The sequence below is a fragment of the Nansenia antarctica genome (assembly GCF_963989245.1).
Source record: "Nansenia antarctica genome assembly, chromosome: 9".
Classification (NCBI taxonomy): Eukaryota; Metazoa; Chordata; class Actinopteri; order Argentiniformes; family Microstomatidae; genus Nansenia; species Nansenia antarctica.
Genome location: NC_137679.1, coordinates 1,730,886 through 1,750,415, shown reverse-complemented (window position 1 = coordinate 1,750,415; position 19,530 = coordinate 1,730,886). Strand labels below are relative to the sequence as shown.

The window sequence follows — 19,530 nt, the reverse complement described above, 5'->3', positions numbered from 1 at the left end:
AGGTGGGATTTAAGGGAGGGAGAGAGTTCCAGAGGCGGGGTGGTACAGCTCGTGAAAAAGCACGGTAGTTTAACTCTGAAGTTCACTGTGAAACATTTTACGAGACTCAACATTGTCACATTGTTTTATCACTGGCCAAACGTCAAACCACTTCCTCTTCCTCTCGTTCACTTCCTATGTGATACACTATGTGCAATATGACAACCCTCGGGTACATAAGGTTCAGAGATAGGAAATGTTAGAATAGGTATAGCATAGCATAGAGTACAGCACAGTGTTTATTTGTATAGTATAGTATAGTGGACAGTGTACATAGCCTTTATTTATGTAAACCAGCTCTTTTCCCTTCTTGTTTTTAGTTTTCTTTCCTAGCACCAGGGGAGCCCCCCCTCCCAAATTTCGTTGTTTGGTACCTGTACTATATCAATGACAATAAAGACCATTCATTCATTCATTCATTCATTCATTCATTCCTCTCTGACAGGAAGTGGCTCACGGGCTGGAGGAGAGTAAGTACCAGTACGCAGAGCCCCGCCTCTCCATCTACGGACGCTCCGCTGACGAATGGGAGGACCTGGCCTCCTGGTTCATCCACCACAAGGTGTACTCCCCCAACATGCGCTGGATGATCCAGGTGCCCAGGATCTAGTAAGTTCTAGACGGAGAGGGTGGTAGAGGCTGTGTCTCAGGAGGTAGAGGCTGTGTCTCAGGAGGTAGAGGTTGTGGCTCAGGAGGTAGAGGTTGTGTCTCAGGAGGTAGAGGCTGTGGCTCAGGAGGTAGAGGCTGTGTCTCAGGAGGTAGAGGCTGTGTCTCAGGAGGTAGAGGCTGTGTCTCAGGAGGTAGAGGCTGTGTCTCAGGCGGTAGAGGCTGTGTCTCAGGAGGTAGAGGCTGTGTCTCAGGAGGTAGAGGCTGTGTCTCAGGAGGTAGAGGCTGCGTCTCAGGAGGCAGAGGCTGGTGGAGGTACAGGCTGTGTCTCAGGAGGTAGAGGCTGTGGCTCAGGAGGTAGAGGCTGTGTCTCAGGAGGTAGAGGCTGTGTCTCAGGAGGTAGAGGCTGTGTCTCAGGAGGTAGAGGCTGTGTCTCAGGAGGTAGAGGCTGTGTCTCAGGAGGTAGAGGCTGGTGGAGGTAGAGGCTGTGTCTCAGGAGGTAGAGGCTGTGTCTCAGGAGGTAGAGGCTGTGGCTCAGGAGGTAGAGGCTGTGTCTCAGGAGGTAGAGGCTGTGGCTCAGGAGGTAGAGGCTGGTGGAGGTAGAGGCTGTGGCTCAGGAGGTAGAGGCTGGTGGAGGTAGAGGCTGTGTCTCTGGAGGTAGAGGCTGTGGCGCAGGAGGTAGAGCCGGTGTCTAATGATCGTAAGGTCGGCAGATCGGCGGTTCGAAATCCCGGCTGGCCACATGTCGAAGTGTCCTTGGGCAAGACACTGAACCCCAAATTTCTCCCAGTGAGCGGGCCAGCGCCTTGCATGGTAGCTTGCCGCCGTTGGTGTGTGAATGTGTGTGTGAATGGGTGAATGAAAGGCCGTTGTAAAGCGCTTTGGAATAAGGCGCTATAGAACTGCAGTCCATTTACCATTTGAGAGGAAGTGTGCACAAAGGCAACACAATCCTACAGTATTAAGTATGCTCATCTGAAGGGGGGGGGGGACTTGTGAAGGGCCTTGAAAGTGAGGAGCATTTCTCTTCTGAGCTGTAAATAGAGGTTCTGGGTTGAAAGGGGGGGGGGGGCGTTGATTGTCATATCACTGCCTTTGTCTCAGCCACATTTAAACACATTTGAATCAAACAACTGGAGCCACCGAATCTGTCTACACATCCAGCAGTATACTTTACAGTGAACTTGTTACTCATTACTTGTTGCTACCGTTTATTTTAACCTGTATGTGACAGGTTAGAAGTGTTTGTCAGGTTCAGTGCTGTTTGGCTGGGGAATGTTGGAATGTTGTGAAATGGGACATGTTACATTTTAAACCAGGGCGGTGGTCCTTTTACTGAATATTATCTGACTTTTGACTTGTTTACCAATGGAGGGTGTAGATGAACAATCAATCAATCATCTGCATATGCAACATTTAAACAGGCCCTCAAAACCCACCTCTTCAAGCTGGCCTTCACCAGTTAACCCTCTCCCCCTCCCCTTCCCATGTGTCCCCGGCACTACCTCAATTACTGTAGGCCCCTATTTTTTTAATTTTTTTATTTTATTTAATTTTATTATTACTACTCAATCTTTTCAGTTTGTAAAGCGTCTTTGAGTGTCTAGAAAAAGCGCTATATAAGTCTAATGTATTATTATTGTTATTATTATTATTATTATTATTATTATTATTATATATGTATAACAATTACCATCAGTTTCCCAATAGCTATAATGAAACGGGGTAGTGGTGGTCTAGTGGATATTGAGTTGGACTTGGGATCGGAAGGTTGTGAGTTCAAATCCCGCCTGAAGCCACACCACTACTAGTGTGCCCTTGAGTAAGGCACTTAGCCCTCAGTTACTCCAGGGGGAATGTCCCTGTAATTCGTAATTGTAAGTTGCTTTGGATAAAAGCGTCTGCTAAATGGCAAAATTATTATTTATTAATTAAATTATTAAACGAATGACAAATGACTTTTTGTCAGTCGGTTTGGCTTCATACAAACATACGTTTTTTTTTCTGTCTTGCAGTGACATCTTCAGGTCAAAGAAGATAGTACCAAACTTCGCCAAGATGCTGGAGAACGTTTTCCTGCCTCTGTTTGAAGCCACCGTCAACCCGCACAAGAACAAGCAGATCCACGTCTTCTTGAAATACGTAAGGTTATGAATGAATGGATTAATGAATCATTATGGATAATAGAGCATAAATCTAATGCATAATATGATCTGATCTGTAACGGATAGCGTTTACAGTATATATAGGCTATAGCCATTTTCACTAGATCTGAAAGTGTTTCACATTGCATTGTGGGTACCTCATCCCCTTTTACTAATACCATCCACATGAGTTTGTTAGTTAGTTTGTTTATTAGGATCCCTGTTAGCTAACGCCATGACATTAGCTAGTCCTCCTGGGGTCCGACACAACAATCATATTTGAACAATTGTCATCATTATATACATACAGACAACTGTAAACATTGTATACATACATACATCATAATAACAAAATAAAATAATAAAATAAAATAAAATAGGAAAATAAAAAGAAAATAAATGAATGAATGAGTGATGCACAGCATCATTTTGCACCAGAAAGCTTTGTTGGCTAACATCACACATCCTCCCATCCTCCCCTCCATCCTCCCCTCCTCCCCTCCATCCTCCCCTCCATCCTCCCCTCCTCCCCTCCATCCTCCCCTCCTCTCCCTCCATCCTCTCCCTCCATCCTCCCCTCCATCCTCCCCTCCTCCTCCCCTCCATCCTCCCCTCCTCCCCTCCATCCTCCCCTCCTCACATCCTCCCCTCCATCCTCCCCTCCATCCTCCTCTCCCTCTATCCTCCCCTCCTCCCCTCCATCCTCCCCTCCATCCTCCCCTCCTCCCCTCCATCCTCCCTTCCATCCTCCCCTCCTCCCCTCCATCCTCCCCTCCATCCTCCCATCCTCCCCTCCATCCTCCCCTCCATCCTCCCATCCTCTCCCTCCATCCTCCCCTCTATCCTCCTCTCCCTCCATCCTCCCCTCCATCCTCCCCTCCTCCCCTCCATCCTCCTCTCCCCCCATCCTCCTCTCCCTCCATCCTCCCCTCCATCCTCTATCCTCCTCTCCCTCCATCCTCCCCTCCTCCCCTCCATCCTCCCATCCTCCCCTCCATCCTCCCCTCCTCACATCCTCCCCTCCATCCTCCCCTCCATCCTCCTCTCCCTCTATCCTCCCCTCCTCCCCTCCATCCTCCCCTCCATCCTCCCCTCCTCCCCTCCATCCTCCCCTCCATCCTCCCTTCCATCCTCCCCTCCTCCCCTCCATCCTCCCCTCCATCCTCCCATCCTCCCCTCCATCCTCCCCTCCATCCTCTCCCTCCATCCTCCCCTCTATCCTCCTCTCCCTCCATCCTCCCCTCCTCCCCTCCATCCTCCCCTCCTCCCCTCCATCCTCCATCCTCCTCTCCCTCCATCCTCCTCTCCCTCCATCCTCCCCTCCATCCTCTATCCTCCTCTCCCTCCATCCTCCCCTCCTCCCCTCCATCCTCCCATCCTCCCCTCCATCCTCCCCTCCTCTCCCTCCATCCTCCCCTCCTCCACCCTTGTATAAGTGACTGTTCATTAATGTGCATTGACTAATTAAAGATCTCTACCTACCTACCTCTCTCTCTCTCTCTCTCTCTCTCTCTCTCTCTCTCTCTCTCTCTCTCTATCTATCTATCTAACCCCCTCCTCCAGGTGACAGGGTTTGACAGTGTGGATGATGAGTCCAAGCACAGCGACCACATGTTCTCCTACCGGAGCCCCAAGCCTGAGGAGTGGACGACCGAGGACAACCCTCCCTACAGCTACTACCTGTTCCACATGTACGCCAACATCATGGTGCTCAACAACCTGCGCAAGTAAGGCCCCCCCCCCCCCCACACACACACACACACACACATGTACGCCAACATCATGGTGCTCAACAACCTGCGCAAGTAAGGCCCCCCCCCCCCCCCCCCCCACACACACACACACACACACACACACACACACACACACACACACACACACCACAGTAAGTCCCACACAAAACACATTCATTATGTTTTTAGGGCATTTCTGCTTTATTGGGATTATAGAGACAGTAGAGATTTGACAGGAAGGATGAGTGAGAGAGAGGAGGATGGAGACAGTAGAGACTGACAGGAAGGATGGGTGAGAGAGAGAGGAGGGATGACATGCAGGATATGTCGACGGCTGGAATTGAACCTGGGACCCTGCGATTAATCAAGTCATATTTTGGCCAAATGTAGATATCTGCCTAACTCTCCTCTCCTAACACTGCTGATTCACTGGGCATTATTGCCTCTATGACATCAGCCTATCAGAATGCTTGTTACATTCCAAAATCACTATCTGCCCAAGTCATCTCTTTGACAGAGGCGTGTTTGACACTACATACAAAGATGGCTCGGCTGACCACAAGTGAAGCACGACTTAGCCAATTATGCTACGAGGCTAACGTTATGTCAAGGCGTTAATTATCTCTAACGTGTTCTCCACGGTTCTGTGTTGTGTTCCGTCAGGGAGCGAGGGCTGAACACCTTCCAGTTCCGCCCCCACTGCGGCGAGGCCGGCTCCATCACCCACCTGGTCTCGGCCTTCCTCACCGCTGACAACATCTCCCACGGCCTCAACCTGAAGAAGGTGACCCACGACAACTCTGTCTGCCCAAAACTGGCCTCAGACACAGTCATAGTCATAGTCAATTTATTTAAACACGCACCAAACTACACCGGTTTAGGGCGCCCTGGGCGCGGACTCTAAAACAGAGAGAAAACATGATGAAATCTGGTAACAGACTGCTCTGGTTGGGTAGAACCTGACTGAGACTTAATGATAATAATAATTTATTGTATTTATATGCCGCTTTTCCGGGGATCAAAGACGCTGACAATATGGGAAAAACACAGAAACAACAAGCAACAGATAACATGACACATAGAACACAGAGTTAACAACAGATAACATGACACATAGAACACAGAGTTAACAACAGATAACATGACACATAGAACACAGAGTTAACAACAGATAACATGAGTACATAGAACACAGAGTTAACAACAGATAACATGACACATAGAACACAGAGTTAACAACAGATAACATGACACATAGAACACAGAGTTAACAACAGATAACATGAGCACATAGAACACAGAGTTAACAACAGATAACATAAGACATAGAACACAGAGTTAACAACAGATAACATGACACATAGAACACAGAGTTAACAACAGATAACATGAGTACATAGAACACAGAGTTAACAACAGATAACATGACACATAGAACACAGAGTTAACAACAGATAACATGAGACACATAGAACACAGAGTTAACAACAGATAACATGACACATAGAACACAGAGTTAACAACAGATAACATGACACATAGAACACAGAGTTAACAACAGATAACATGACACATAGAACACAGAGTTAACAACAGATAACATGACACATAGAACACAGAGTTAACAACAGATCACATGAGCACATAGAACACAGAGTTAACAACAGATAACATGAGACATAGAACACAGAGTTAACAACAGATAACATGACACGTAGAACACAGAGTTAACAACAGATAACATGAGTACATAGAACACAGAGTTAACAACAGATAACATGACACATAGAACACAGAGTTAACAACAGATAACATGAGACACATAGAACACAGAGTTAACAACAGATAACATGACACATAGAACACAGAGTTAACAACAGATAACATGACACATAGAACACAGAGTAAACAACAGATAACATGACACATAGAACACAGAGTTAACAACAGATAACATGACACATAGAACACAGAGTTAACAACAGATAACATGACACATAGAACACAGAGTTAACAACAGATAACATGACACATAGAACACAGAGTTATCAACAGATAACATGAGACACATAGAACACAGAGTTAACAACAGCTAACATGAGCACATAGAACACAGAGTTAACAACAGATAACATGAGCACATAGAACACAGAGTTAACAACAGATAACATGACACATAGAACACAGAGTTAACAACAGATAACATGACACATAGAACACAGAGTTAACAACAGATAACATGAGCACATAGAACACAGAGTTAACAACAGATAACATGAGCACATATAACACAGAGTTAACAACAGATAACATGAGCAGCACATAGAACACAGAGTTAACAACAGATAACATGAGCACATAGAACACAGAGTTAACAACAGATAACATGAGCACATAGAACACAGAGTTAACAGATAACATGAGACACATAGAACACAGAGTTAACAACAGATAACATGAGCACATAGAACACAGAGTTAACAACAGATAACATGAGACACATAGAACACAGAGTTAACAACAGATAACACGACACATAGAACACAGAGTTAACAACAGATAACATGAGCACATAGAACACAGAGTTAACGAACAGGCCCTACAATATGACTACTCTAAGTATCTAAGAAAGCAAGAAAGCAAGAAAGCAACATCCATTATGTAACGAAGACATTTTTTTAAACCTTTGAGAGCATCCTGATGTGTTCAACTAACCGGATCAACTAACCGCCTACACTCTACTGCTGCTGCTATCTCTCTCTCTGTCGCCTCGATTTCCCAGAGTCCCGTGCTGCAGTACCTGTACTACCTGTGGGTCTATCTTTATTAAAGTGAGATCTAAGTCTAAGACTGGGTCTATCTTTATTAAAGTGAGATCTAAGTCTAAGACTGGGTCTATCTTTATTAAAGTGAGATCTAAGTCTAAGACTGGGTCTATCTTTATTAAAGTGAGATCTAAGTCTAAGACTGGGTCTATCTTTATTAAAGTGAGATCTAAGTCTAAGACTGGGTCTATCTTTATTAAAGTGAGATCTAAGTCTAAGACTGGGTCTATCTTTATTAAAGGGAGATCTAAGTCTAAGACTGGGTCTATCTTTATTAAAGTGAGATCTAAGTCTAAGACTGGGTCTATCTTTATTAAAGTCAGATCTAAGTCTAAGACTGGGTCTATCTTTATTAAAGTCAGATCTAAGTCTAAGACTGGGTCTATCTTTATTAAAGTCAGATCTAAGTCTAAGACTGGGTCTATCTTTATTAAAGTGAGATCTAAGTCTAAGACTGGGTCTATCTTTATTAAAGTCAGATCTAAGTCTAAGACTGGGTCTATCTTTATTAAAGTCAGATCTAAGTCTAAGACTGGGTCTGTCTTTATTAAAGTGAGATCTCAGTCTAAGACTGGGTCTATCTTTATTAAAGTCAGATCTAAGTCTAAGACTGGGTCTGTCTTTATTAAAGTGAGATCTCAGTCTAAGACTGGGTCTATCTTTATTAAAGTGAGATCTAAGTCTAAGACTGGGTCTATCTTTATTAAAGTGAGATCTAAGTCTAAGACTGGGTCTATCTTTATTAAAGTGAGATCTAAGTCTAAGACTGGGTCTGTCTTTATTAAAGTGAGATCTAAGTCTAAGACTGGGTCTGTCTTTATTAAAGTGAGATCTAAGTCTAAGACTGGGTCTATCATTATTAAAGTGAGATCTAAGTCTAAGACTGGGTCTATCTTTATTAAAGTGAGATCTAAGTCTAAGACTGGGTCGATCTTTATTAAAGTGAGATCTAAGTCTAAGACTGGGTCTGTCTTTATTAAAGTGAGATCTAAGTCTAAGACTGGGTCTGTCTTTATTAAAGTGAGATCTAAGTCTAAGACTGGGTCTATCTTTATTAAAGTGAGATCTAAGTCTAAGACTGGGTCTATCTTTATTAAAGTGAGATCTAAGTCTAAGACTGGGTCTATCTTTATTAAAGGGAGATCTAAGTCTAAGACTGGGTCTATCTTTATTAAAGTGAGATCTAAGTCTAAGACTGGGTCTATCTTTATTAAAGTCAGATCTAAGTCTAAGACTGGGTCTATCTTTATTAAAGTCAGATCTAAGTCTAAGACTGGGTCTATCTTTATTAAAGTCAGATCTAAGTCTAAGACTGGGTCTATCTTTATTAAAGTGAGATCTAAGTCTAAGACTGGGTCTATCTTTATTAAAGTCAGATCTAAGTCTAAGACTGGGTCTATCTTTATTAAAGTCAGATCTAAGTCTAAGACTGGGTCTGTCTTTATTAAAGTGAGATCTCAGTCTAAGACTGGGTCTATCTTTATTAAAGTGAGATCTAAGTCTAAGACTGGGTCTGTCTTTATTAAAGTGAGATCTAAGTCTAAGACTGGGTCTGTCTTTATTAAAGTGAGATCTAAGTCTAAGACTGGGTCTATCTTTATTAAAGTGAGATCTAAGTCTAAGACTGGGTCTGTCTTTATTAAAGTGAGATCTAAGTCTAAGACTGGGTCTATCTTTATTAAAGTGAGATCTAAGTCTAAGACTGGGTCTATCTTTATTAAAGTGAGATCTAAGTCTAAGTCTATCCTCTTCCCAGAGTCCCGTGCTGCAGTACTTGTACTACCTGTGCCAGGTGCCCATCGCCATGTCGCCGCTCAGCAACAACAGCCTGTTCCTGGAGTACTCCAAGAACCCGCTCAGGGAGTTCCTGCAGAAGGGCCTGTGTGTCTCCCTCTCCACCGACGACCCCATGCAGTTCCACTACACCAAGGTCAGAGGTCACCACGGGCACTGGGGGGGGGGTCTAGCCTAATGTCAGTTCCACTACACCAAGGTCAGAGGTCACCACGGGCACTGGGGGGGGTGTCTAGCCTAATGTCAGTTCCACTACACCAAGGTCAGAGGTCACCACGGGCACTGGGGGGGGTCTAGCCTAATGTCAGTTCCACTACACCAAGGTCAGAAATATATTTTTTGGTGGGGCAACTGGTGGGGCAAACCATTTTCATGGGGGTGGGGGGGGGGCTCCTTCTGTGTAGGAGGCAGGCTAATTTACAAGGCGGCCAACTAGTGGTCGTTGTGTGTAAGTAGCAGCTTCCCACTGTAAAGACTGTGGTCATTTGACCCCAGAGGCGGCTCTTATAGTAGGTACAAAAAGGCACAGCTGTCCCAGTAAACAAAGAGTCCAAAAGACGTCCTCAGGGAAGTCGGAATGTGGGTTCAGAGGACGTCTTATGGACTACAGATCGTCTTCTGTCCTAAAGACGTCACCTGAACCCACATTCCGACTTCCCTGAGGACGTCTTTTGGACTCTTTGTTTACTGGGGTTCTGGTGTTAAGGCTGTTCTGGTGTTAAGGCTGTTCTGGTGCTAAAGCTGTTCTGGTGTTAAGTGTTCTGGTGTTAAAGTGTTCTAGTGTTAAGTGTTCTAGTGTTAAGTGTTCTAGTGTTAAGGCTGTTCTAGTGTTATGGCTGTTCTAGTGTTAAGGCTGTTCTGGTGTTAAGTGTTCTGGTGTTAAGGCTGTTCTGGTGTTAAGGCTGTTCTGGTGTTAAGTGTTCTGGTGTTAAGGCTGTTCTAGTGTTAAGGCTGTTCTGGTGTTAAGGCTGTTCTGGTGTTAAGACTGTTCTGGTGTTAAGGCTGTTCTAGTGTTAAGGCTGTTCTAGTGTTAAGGCTGTTCTGGTGTTAAGGCTGTTCTAGTGTTAAGTGTTCTAGTGTTAAGTGTTCTAGTGTTAAGGCTGTTCTAGTGTTAAGTGTTCTGGTGTTAGGCTGTTCTAGTGTTAAGGCTGTTCTAGTGTTAAGTGTTCTGGTGTTAAGGCTGTTCTAGTGTTAAGTGTTCTAGTGTTAAGTGTTCTAGTGTTAAGGCTGTTCTAGTGTTAAGGCTGTTCTGGTGTTAAGTGTTCTGGTGTTAAGGCTGTTCTAGTGTTAAAGCTGTTCTGGTGTTAAGCTGTTCTGGTGTTAAGTGTTCTGGTGTTAAGGCTGTTCTGGTGTTAAGGCTGTTCTAGTGTTAAGGCTGTTCTAGTGTTAAGTGTTCTAGTGTTAAGGCTGTTCTAGTGTTAAAGCTGTTCTGGTGTTAAGCTGTTCTGGTGTTAAGTGTTCTGGTGTTAAGGCTGTTCTAGTGTTAAGGCTGTTCTAGTGTTAAGGCTGTTCTGGTGTTAAGTGTTCTGGTGTTAAGGCTGTTCTGGTGTTAAGGCTGTTCTGGTGTTAAGGCTGTTCTGGTGTTAAGTGTTCTGGTGTTAAGTGTTCTGGTGGTAAGGCTGTTCTAGTGTTAAGGCTGTTCTAGTGTTAAGGCTGTTCTAGTGTTAAGTGTTCTAGTGTTAAGGCTGTTCTAGTGTTAAGTGTTCTAGTGTTAAGGCTGTTCTGGTGTTAAGGCTGTTCTGGTGTTAAGGCTGTTCTGGTGTTAAGGCTGTTCTGGTGTTAAGGCTGTTCTGGTGTTAAGGCTGTTCTGGTGTTAAGTGTTCTAGTGTTAAGTGTTCTAGTGTTAAGGCTGTTCTAGTGTTAAGGCTGTTCTAGTGTTAAGGCTGTTCTAGTGTTAAGGCTGTTCTAGTGTTAAGGCTGTTCTAGTGTTAAGGCTGTTCCGGTGTTAAGGCTGTTCTAGTGTTAAGGCTGTTCTGGTGTTAAGGCTGTTCTGGTGTTAAGGCTGTTCTGGTGTTAAGACTGTTCTGGTGTTAAGTGTTCTAGTGTTAAGGCTGTTCTGGTGTTAAGGCTGTTCTGGTGTTAAGGCTGTTCTAGTGTTAAAGTGTTCTAGTGTTAAGTGTTCTGGTGTTAAGGCTGTTCTGGTGTTAAAGCTGTTCTAGTGTTAAGTGTTTGTTGTGATGGCTGCAGGAGGCCCTGATGGAGGAGTAACTGTTTGTTTGTTGTGACGGCTGCAGGAGGCCCTGATGGAGGAGTAACTGTTTGTTTGTTGTGACGGCCTGCAGGAGGCCCTGATGGAGGAGTATGTTAACTGTGTGTTTGTTGTGACGGCTGCAGGAGGCGCTGATGGAGGAGTTAACTGTTTGTTTGTCGTGACGGCCTGCAGGAGGCGCTGATGGAGGAGTAACTAACTGTTTGTTTGTTGTGACGGCTGCAGGAGGCCCTGATGGAGGAGTAGTTAACTGTTTGTTTGTCGTGACGGCTGCAGGAGGCCCTGATGGAGGAGTAGTTAACTGCTTGTTTGTTGTGACGGCCTGCAGGAGGCGCTGATGGAGGAGTTAACTGTTTGTTTGTTGTGATGGCTGCAGGAGGCCCTGATGGAGGAGTACTGTTTGTTTGTTGTGACGGCTGCAGGAGGCCCTGATGGAGGAGTAACTGTTTGTTTGTTGTGACGGCTGCAGGAGGCCCTGATGGAGGAGTTAACTGTTTGTTTGTTGCGACGGCCTGCAGGAGGCGCTGATGGAGGAGTAGTTAACTGTTTGTTTGTTGTGACGGCTGCAGGAGGCCCTGATGGAGGAGTAGTTAACTGTTTGTTTGTTGTGACGGCTGCAGGAGGCCCTGATGGAGGAGTAGTTAACTGTTTGTTTGTTGTGACGGCTGCAGGAGGCGCTGATGGAGGAGTATGTTTGTGTGTTGTGACGGCTGCAGGAGGCCCTGATGGAGGAGTAACTGTTTGTTTGTTGTGACGGCTGCAGGAGGCGCTGATGGAGGAGTAACTGTTTGTTTGTTGTGACGGCTGCAGGAGGCCCTGATGTTTGTTTGTTGTGACGCCTGCAGGAGGCGCTGATGGAGGAGTTAACTGTTTGTTTGTTGTGACGGCCTGCAGGAGGCGCTGATGGAGGAGTAACTGTGTGTTTGTTGTGACGGCTTGCAGGAGGCCCTGATGGAGGAGTAACTGTGTGTTTGTTGTGACGGCTGCAGGAGGCGCTGATGGAGGAGTAACTGTTTGTTTGTCGTGACGGCTGCAGGAGGCCCTGATGGAGGAGTAACTGTGTGTTTGTTGTGACGGCTGCAGGAGGCGCTGATGGAGGAGTAACTGTTTGTTTGTTGTGACGGCCTGCAGGAGGCCCTGATGGAGGAGTAACTGTGTGTTTGTCGTGACGGCCTGCAGGAGGCGCTGATGGAGGAGTAGTTAACTGTGTGTTTGTTGTGACGGCTGCAGGAGGCCCTGGGCCCTATTCCACAAAGCTCGATAAAGTTCTAAGCCTCGATAAAGTTCTAAGCCTCGAAAATGTTAGCTTGCGTTCGGTGCCATCAATGTGGCTCAAATAATTCGCTGCTTGGTTGAGCTCCTTCTGAGTCAGATATAATTAGCCTGGTCCCGACCAGGCTAAAACACAGGCTATAGTCATCCGTGCGTCAAAAAAGGCTCACAGGCGGAAACTAAACCCTGAACGAAAGTTCCTCATGTGTCTTTTAGGAAATATTAGTTCCCACTTCACATGAGATAGATAGATTAGATAGTTTGACTGTGTGATAGATAGATAATTTGATATTTTGAAAGTGTGATCGATCGATAGATAGTTTGATTGTGTGATAGATAACTTGATATTTTGAAAGTGTGATAGATAGATAAAGAAAAGAGTGTAAAAAAAAAAGAAGTAATTGTCTCAACTTGCATTGCCGTCATGACAGCGGTCTGGCCGGCGTAGTGGTTAAGGCTGCGGACTCGAGTTCCAAAGGTTGCGAGTTCGAGACTTGACTAAGTCATTCATTTTTTTTTTTTTACATTTAACCGAAGATTTCATGCAAAGGTTTCAAACACCATTGTAATCGTGTCAGTTCTTGTAAATTAGCCTGCACCATAATTTTATAGCCTACAATACTTTTTTAGATGAGATTTTAGATTAGATTCAGACAACGAAATGCAGTAAAAAGTGCGTCTGTAGAGGGATTCGAACCACTGATATAAAATGATGAATAAATCCTATGGCAGCAGTCAATACCACTAGGCCATTGTGGCGATATGATGGTTTGTAGCCTGCTGCAGATATCACCACAGTAGTAATATTCATTTATTAAAATATGAACATATAACAATAACTGGGGCTAGTATGACCTACGCATTTAATCGGTCAGCAATTTCTTGCCAAACCATTTCCCTCGCCTTGTTAATTGCGGCAGTATTGCACTATTTTACATCTTATTTTTCCGTTTTCATAAAAATCAATAATTCGGAATGCTGCGCAAATGTAGTACCCCTGCAGAGTGGAGTATCTTCATTTCGACAGATCGACACTTCAGGGCTTTTTATGTCTGCGTGCACGCGCCCATATCGAAGATTTGTAAGCCTGTCTTCTGTGAACACTGATGACACAAGGCTGATCCTCATTCGAGGAATCACCTGAGGCTTGAATACCAATCTCGAGGTCCCTGAGCGCCGCATTTAATTATAGCGCCGCTATATTAAGCCACCTTTAGTGAAACGGACCCCTGATGGAGGAGTAGTTAACTGTTTGTTTGTTGTGACGGCTGCAGGAGGCCCTGATGGAGGAGTAGTTAACTGTTTGTTTGTTGTGACGGCTGCAGGAGGCCCTGGGCCATATTCCACAAAGCTCGATAAAGTTCTAAGCCTCGATAAAGTTCTAAGCCTCGGAAATGTTAGCTTGCGTTCGGTGCCATCAATGTGGCTCAAATAATTCGCTGCTTGGTTGAGCTCCTTCTGAGTCAGATATAATTAGCCTGGTCCCGACCAGGCTAAAACACAGGCTATAGTCATCCGTGCGTCAAAAAAGGCTCACAGGCGGAAACTAAACCCTGAACGAAAGTTCCTCATGTGTCTTTTAGGAAATATTAGTTCCCACTTCACATGAGATAGATAGATTAGATAGTTTGATAAGATAGTTTGACTGTGTGATAGATAGATAATTTGATATTTTGAAAGTGTGATCGATCGATAGATAGTTTGATTGTGTGATAGATAACTTGATATTTTGAAAGCGATAGATCAATAAAGAAAAGAGTGTAAAAAAAAAAAGGAGTAATTGTCTCAACTTGCATTACCGTTATCACAGCGGTCTGAATGGCGTAGTGGTTAAGGCTGCGGACTCGAGTTCCAAAGGTTGTGAGTTCGAGACTTGAGTAAGTCATTCATTTTTTTTTTTTTACATTTAACCGAAGATTTCATGCAAAGGTTTCAAACACCATTGTAATCGTGTCAGTTCTTGTAAATTAGCCTGCACCATAATTTTATAGCCTACAATACTTTTTTAGATGAGATTTTAGATTAGATTCAGACAACGAAATGCAGTAAAAAGTGCGTCTGTAGAGGGATTCGAACCACTGATATAAAATGACGAATAAATCCTATGGCAGCAGTCAATACCACTAGGCCATTGTGGCGATATGATGGTTAGTAGCCTGCTGCGGATATCACCACAGTAGTAATATTCATTTATTAAAATATGAACATATAACAATAACTGGGGCTAGTATGACCTACGCATTTAATCGGTCAGCAATTTCTTGCCAAACCATTTCCCTCGCCTTGTTAATTGCGGCAGTATTGCACTATTTTACATCTTATTTTTCCGTTTTCATAAAAATCAATAATTCGGAATGCTGCGCAAATGTAGTACCCCTGCAGAGTGGAGTATCTTCATTTCGACAGATCGACACTTCAGGGCTTTTTATGTCTGCGTGCACGCGCCCATATCGAAGATTTGTAAGCCTGTCTTCTGTGAACACTGATGACACAAGGCTGATCCTCATTCGAGGAATCACCTGAGGCTTGAATACCAATCTCGAGGTCCCTGAGCGCCGCATTTAATTATAGCGCAGCTATATTAAGCCACCGTTAGTGGAATATGGCCCTGATGGAGGAGTAGTTAACTGTTTGTTTGTTGTGACGGCTGCAGGAGGCGCTGATGGAGGAGTATGTTTGTGTGTTGTGACGGCTGCAGGAGGCCCTGATGGAGGAGTAACTGTTTGTTTGTTGTGACGGCTGCAGGAGGCGCTGATGGAGGAGTAACTGTTTGTTTGTTGTGACGGCTGCAGGAGGCCCTGATGTTTGTTTGTTGTGACGCCTGCAGGAGGCGCTGATGGAGGAGTTAACTGTTTGTTTGTTGTGACGGCTGCAGGAGGCCCTGATGTTTGTTTGTTGTGACGCCTGCAGGAGGCCCTGATGGAGGAGTTAACTGTTTGTTTGTTGTGACGGCCTGCAGGAGGCGCTGATGGAGGAGTTAACTGTTTGTTTGTTGTGACGGCCTGCAGGAGGCGCTGATGGAGGAGTTAACTGTTTGTTTGTTGTGACGGCCTGCAGGAGGCGCTGATGGAGGAGTAACTGTGTGTTTGTTGTGACGGCTTGCAGGAGGCCCTGATGGAGGAGTAACTGTGTGTTTGTTGTGACGGCTGCAGGAGGCGCTGATGGAGGAGTAACTGTTTGTTTGTCGTGACGGCCTGCAGGAGGCCCTGATGGAGGAGTAACTGTGTGTTTGTCGTGACGGCCTGCAGGAGGCGCTGATGGAGGAGTAGTTAACTGTGTGTTTGTTGTGACGGCTGCAGGAGGCCCTGATGGAGGAGTTAACTGTTTGTTTGTTGTGACGGCCTGCAGGAGGCGCTGATGGAGGAGTTAACTGTTTGTTTGTCGTGACGGCCTGCAGGAGGCGCTGATGGAGGAGTATGTTTGTTTGTTGCCATGGCTGCAGGAGGCGCTGATGGAGGAGTATGTTAACTGTGTGTTTGTTGTGACGGCTGCAGGAGGCGCTGATGGAGGAGTAACTGCTTGTTTGTTGTGACGGCCTGCAGGAGGCGCTGATGGAGGAGTATGTTAACTGTGTGTTTGTTGTGACGGCTGCAGGAGGCGCTGATGGAGGAGTATGTTAACTGTGTGTTTGTTGTGACGGCTGCAGGAGGCCCTGATGGAGGAGTGTTAACTGTGTGTTTGTTGTGACGGCTGCAGGAGGCGCTGATGGAGGAGTAACTGTTTGTTTGTTGTGACGGCTGCAGGAGGCCCTGATGGAGGAGTGTTAACTGTGTGTTTGTTGTGACGGCTGCAGGAGGCCCTGATGGAGGAGTTAACTGTGTGTTTGTTGTGACGGCTGCAGGAGGCGCTGATGGAGGAGTTAACTGTGTGTTTGTTGTGACGGCTGCAGGAGGCCCTGATGGAGGAGTACGCCATCGCCGCCCAGCTGTGGAAGCTCAGTACCTGTGACCTGTGTGAGATCGCCAGGAACAGCGTGCTGCAGAGCGGCCTGTCTCACCAGGTACGTACCAGGAACAGCGTGCTGCAGAGCGGCCTGTCTCACCAGGTACGTCTCACCAGGAACAGCGTGCTGCAGAGCGGCCTGTCTCACCAGGTACGTCTCACCAGGAACAGCGTGCTGCAGAGCGGCCTGTCTCACCAGGTACGGGGACCGGCTATGTTCCCTCCCTACTTACAATAACATTAGTTTATTTTTTTACTATGTTTTTAACTTATTATGTTTTTAGGTTGTTTTGTTTTTAACTTATTATGTTTTTAGGCTGTTTTGTTTTTAACTTATTATGTTTTTAGGTTGTTTTGTTTTTAACTTATTATGTTTTTAGGTTGTTTTGTTTTTAACTTATTATGTTTTTAGGTTGTTTTGTTTTTAACTTATTATGTTTTTACGGTTGTCGTTTTTCTCTCTCTGTAGCACTCTGAGATTATTTAAATGAAAAGTGCAGTACAAATAAAATGCATTATTATTATTATTAGAAACACCAACTACCTTGTACCTGTGCCAGCGGAGGCTAGTGGTTAACGTAATACAGTTCCTCATTCCATTCCATGGCTTTAAATGACTAAATAATTCAATTATGATTATATAATGATTGGAGCACTTTGAGCTGCAACGTTTGCAGGAAAAGCGCTATACAAATAAAGTTGTTATTATTATTATTATTATTACAATGAACCCGTCCTCCGATTTCTACCTCCACCAGCCTCTCCTGACCTTTGCTTTAAAACTATATTCTGTCTTGTCACGAAGGTTAATAGTCCCACTGTACCAAGGGATCTTATGAATATAATATTATTTTGTACTGTGCCTTTCATTGATAACCGACTAACTCATGAACTAGCTAACTAGCTTAGCAGGAATAGCTAACCACTCTTGTATGTGTTAGAACTTGGATGAACTAGAATGATGTTGTGTATCTAGTGGAGGGTCAGTGAGGTCAACTGTTAGTGCCTGTCCACTGTGAACATGTCTCCAACTTCTCCAATTACGCTCATGCCTCCTCACTATCAGAATCAGAAGGTATTTTATTACATGGATGTACGGACACAAGGAGTAACATGCTTGGGTTCAGGTTCAGATAGGCATTGGCTTTCCAGTAGAAATAATAGAATAAGCAGGATATTAAACACCAACCAATAAGAATAAGCAGGATATAGACAACAACCAATAAGAATAAGCAGGATAAACAACAACCAATAAGAATAAGCAGGATATAGACACCAATCAACCATGGCTGCAGGCCTGTATACAGTAGCGTCAGAGCGTCAATAATAGAATAAGTGATGGCAGCAGAATGCCAATCAGCATATCAACATTCCTAGTGTAAACAACTACCACTAGTTCTGTAACTAATTGTGTAGACAACATTACGGAAGTTCAGATTCAAGTATCGGGTTGTGCAAAAACGCTGTGCAGGTTCCAGTGCGATGTGACACTCTGTCAGACAGTGTGCAGTGGTGCAGGTGGAGTAGTCATCACTAGTGATGAATGTAGCCATCATTGACGCCCATGACGTCCCAACACTCCATCAGTGTTGTTCCACAACTGAACTTCAACTGGACTGTTGCCTAGTAACCTGAACACAAACAATAGAACACCTGTGCGGCGGAGTGATACATATAGTTAAAAGTCCCAGTGCTGTTATACTGTATTATCGGCACTCATGGAATGCCTCTGTCCAATCAACTGTTGTATAACAATAGCGTATCCCCCTGTCCCTCTCAATATATAAAAAAAATAGGCAATAATGATAACATTAAAAAGAAAAAATCAATTACTTTAAAAAATGTATAATAATAATAATATTAATAAAACAGCCCACTGTTCTAAACTGTTCTCTCACTTGCACCGTGCATTCTAGCTACCGAGAGCTCTATCATAGCTACATCTACAAATCTGCTTAACCATTGTGTATTTGTACAGTAAGTGTATGTTCATATTCCTACACATAATTGAGAAAGAAGAGAACGCACACCGCAGAAAACTTAGGCGAGCAGAGGGAGCAGAATACTAATGAATGAAGTTATTTACGTAAGACTTGACAAAGGCTACGGCCGAAACCGTTGTCAATTAAAATCTACACTTTTGCATCTGGAACTAGAGTGTGCGGCTTCTACTTCATTCAATCATATTCCCCTCCTAAATTTCGTTGTTTGGTACCTGTACTGTAGCAATGACAATAAAGACCATTCATTCATTCATTCCTGAACATGATGCGTTGTCACCAAGGTGAAAAACGTCCCCTAACACAGCGTGTCCTCCCCGTCCCTCTCGCCCAGGAGAAGCAGCACTTCATCGGCGCCAACTACCTGCGTGACGGGCCGGAAGGCAATGACATCAGGAGGACCAACGTGGCGCAGATCCGCATGGCGTACCGCCACGAGACGCTCTGCAACGAGCTCAGCTTCCTGGTGGAGGCCGTGAAGACGGAGGCCGAGGCAGAGGCCGCGCAGGCCGAATGACCTCCATCATGTGACCAGAGAGTAGTGACCTCTGACCTCTGGAACCCTGGCCCCTATCACACCCGTTGCACTCTTTTATAGATAGATAGATTTAAAGATAAACATTTCGGAAAAGTATACTTTTGAAAAGTACCCAGTAAACAAAGAGTCCAAAAAAAGACGTCTTTCTAGGACGTCTTATGGACTACAGAAGACGATTCTGATGATTCTGTAGTCCATAAGACGTCCTTAAGACGTCATATTCTGAACCCACATTCCGGCTTCCCTGAGGACGTCTTTTGGACTCCTTGTTTCCTGGGTATCAGCCTTATAGCCAAACCAACTGCCAACGGACCCACAGGCCTCTGTCCTGATTTTGAAGTCAGTAATATTCACTGATAGAAATTATCCCTTTTTCCAAAAAGTTTTTTTTCGAAAGGTTTGCATGGGGGGAAAAGCCAACTATGTCT

At 44.7% G+C, this 19,530-nt stretch overlaps 1 protein-coding gene across 2 annotated transcripts in view; it reads left to right on the top strand.

The window, feature by feature from the left end:
- The window catches only part of ampd3b (adenosine monophosphate deaminase 3b), a gene marked incomplete at its 5' end in the record, with an annotated part of 30,978 nt that extends 11,708 nt beyond the window's left edge, over positions 1-19,270 (top strand). For both annotated transcript variants that reach the window (XM_080538869.1, XM_080538870.1), the window contains 7 exons: positions 485-648; positions 2,661-2,787; positions 4,353-4,516; positions 5,186-5,306; positions 9,104-9,277; positions 16,512-16,622; positions 18,899-19,270. In XM_080538869.1, coding sequence (XP_080394995.1) covers positions 485-648; positions 2,661-2,787; positions 4,353-4,516; positions 5,186-5,306; positions 9,104-9,277; positions 16,512-16,622; positions 18,899-19,081 — 1,044 coding nt within the window. In that variant the 3' untranslated portion in view covers positions 19,082-19,270. The remainder of the gene's footprint in view (positions 1-484; positions 649-2,660; positions 2,788-4,352; positions 4,517-5,185; positions 5,307-9,103; positions 9,278-16,511; positions 16,623-18,898) is intronic.
- Between the last annotated feature and the right edge of the window lie 260 nt (positions 19,271-19,530).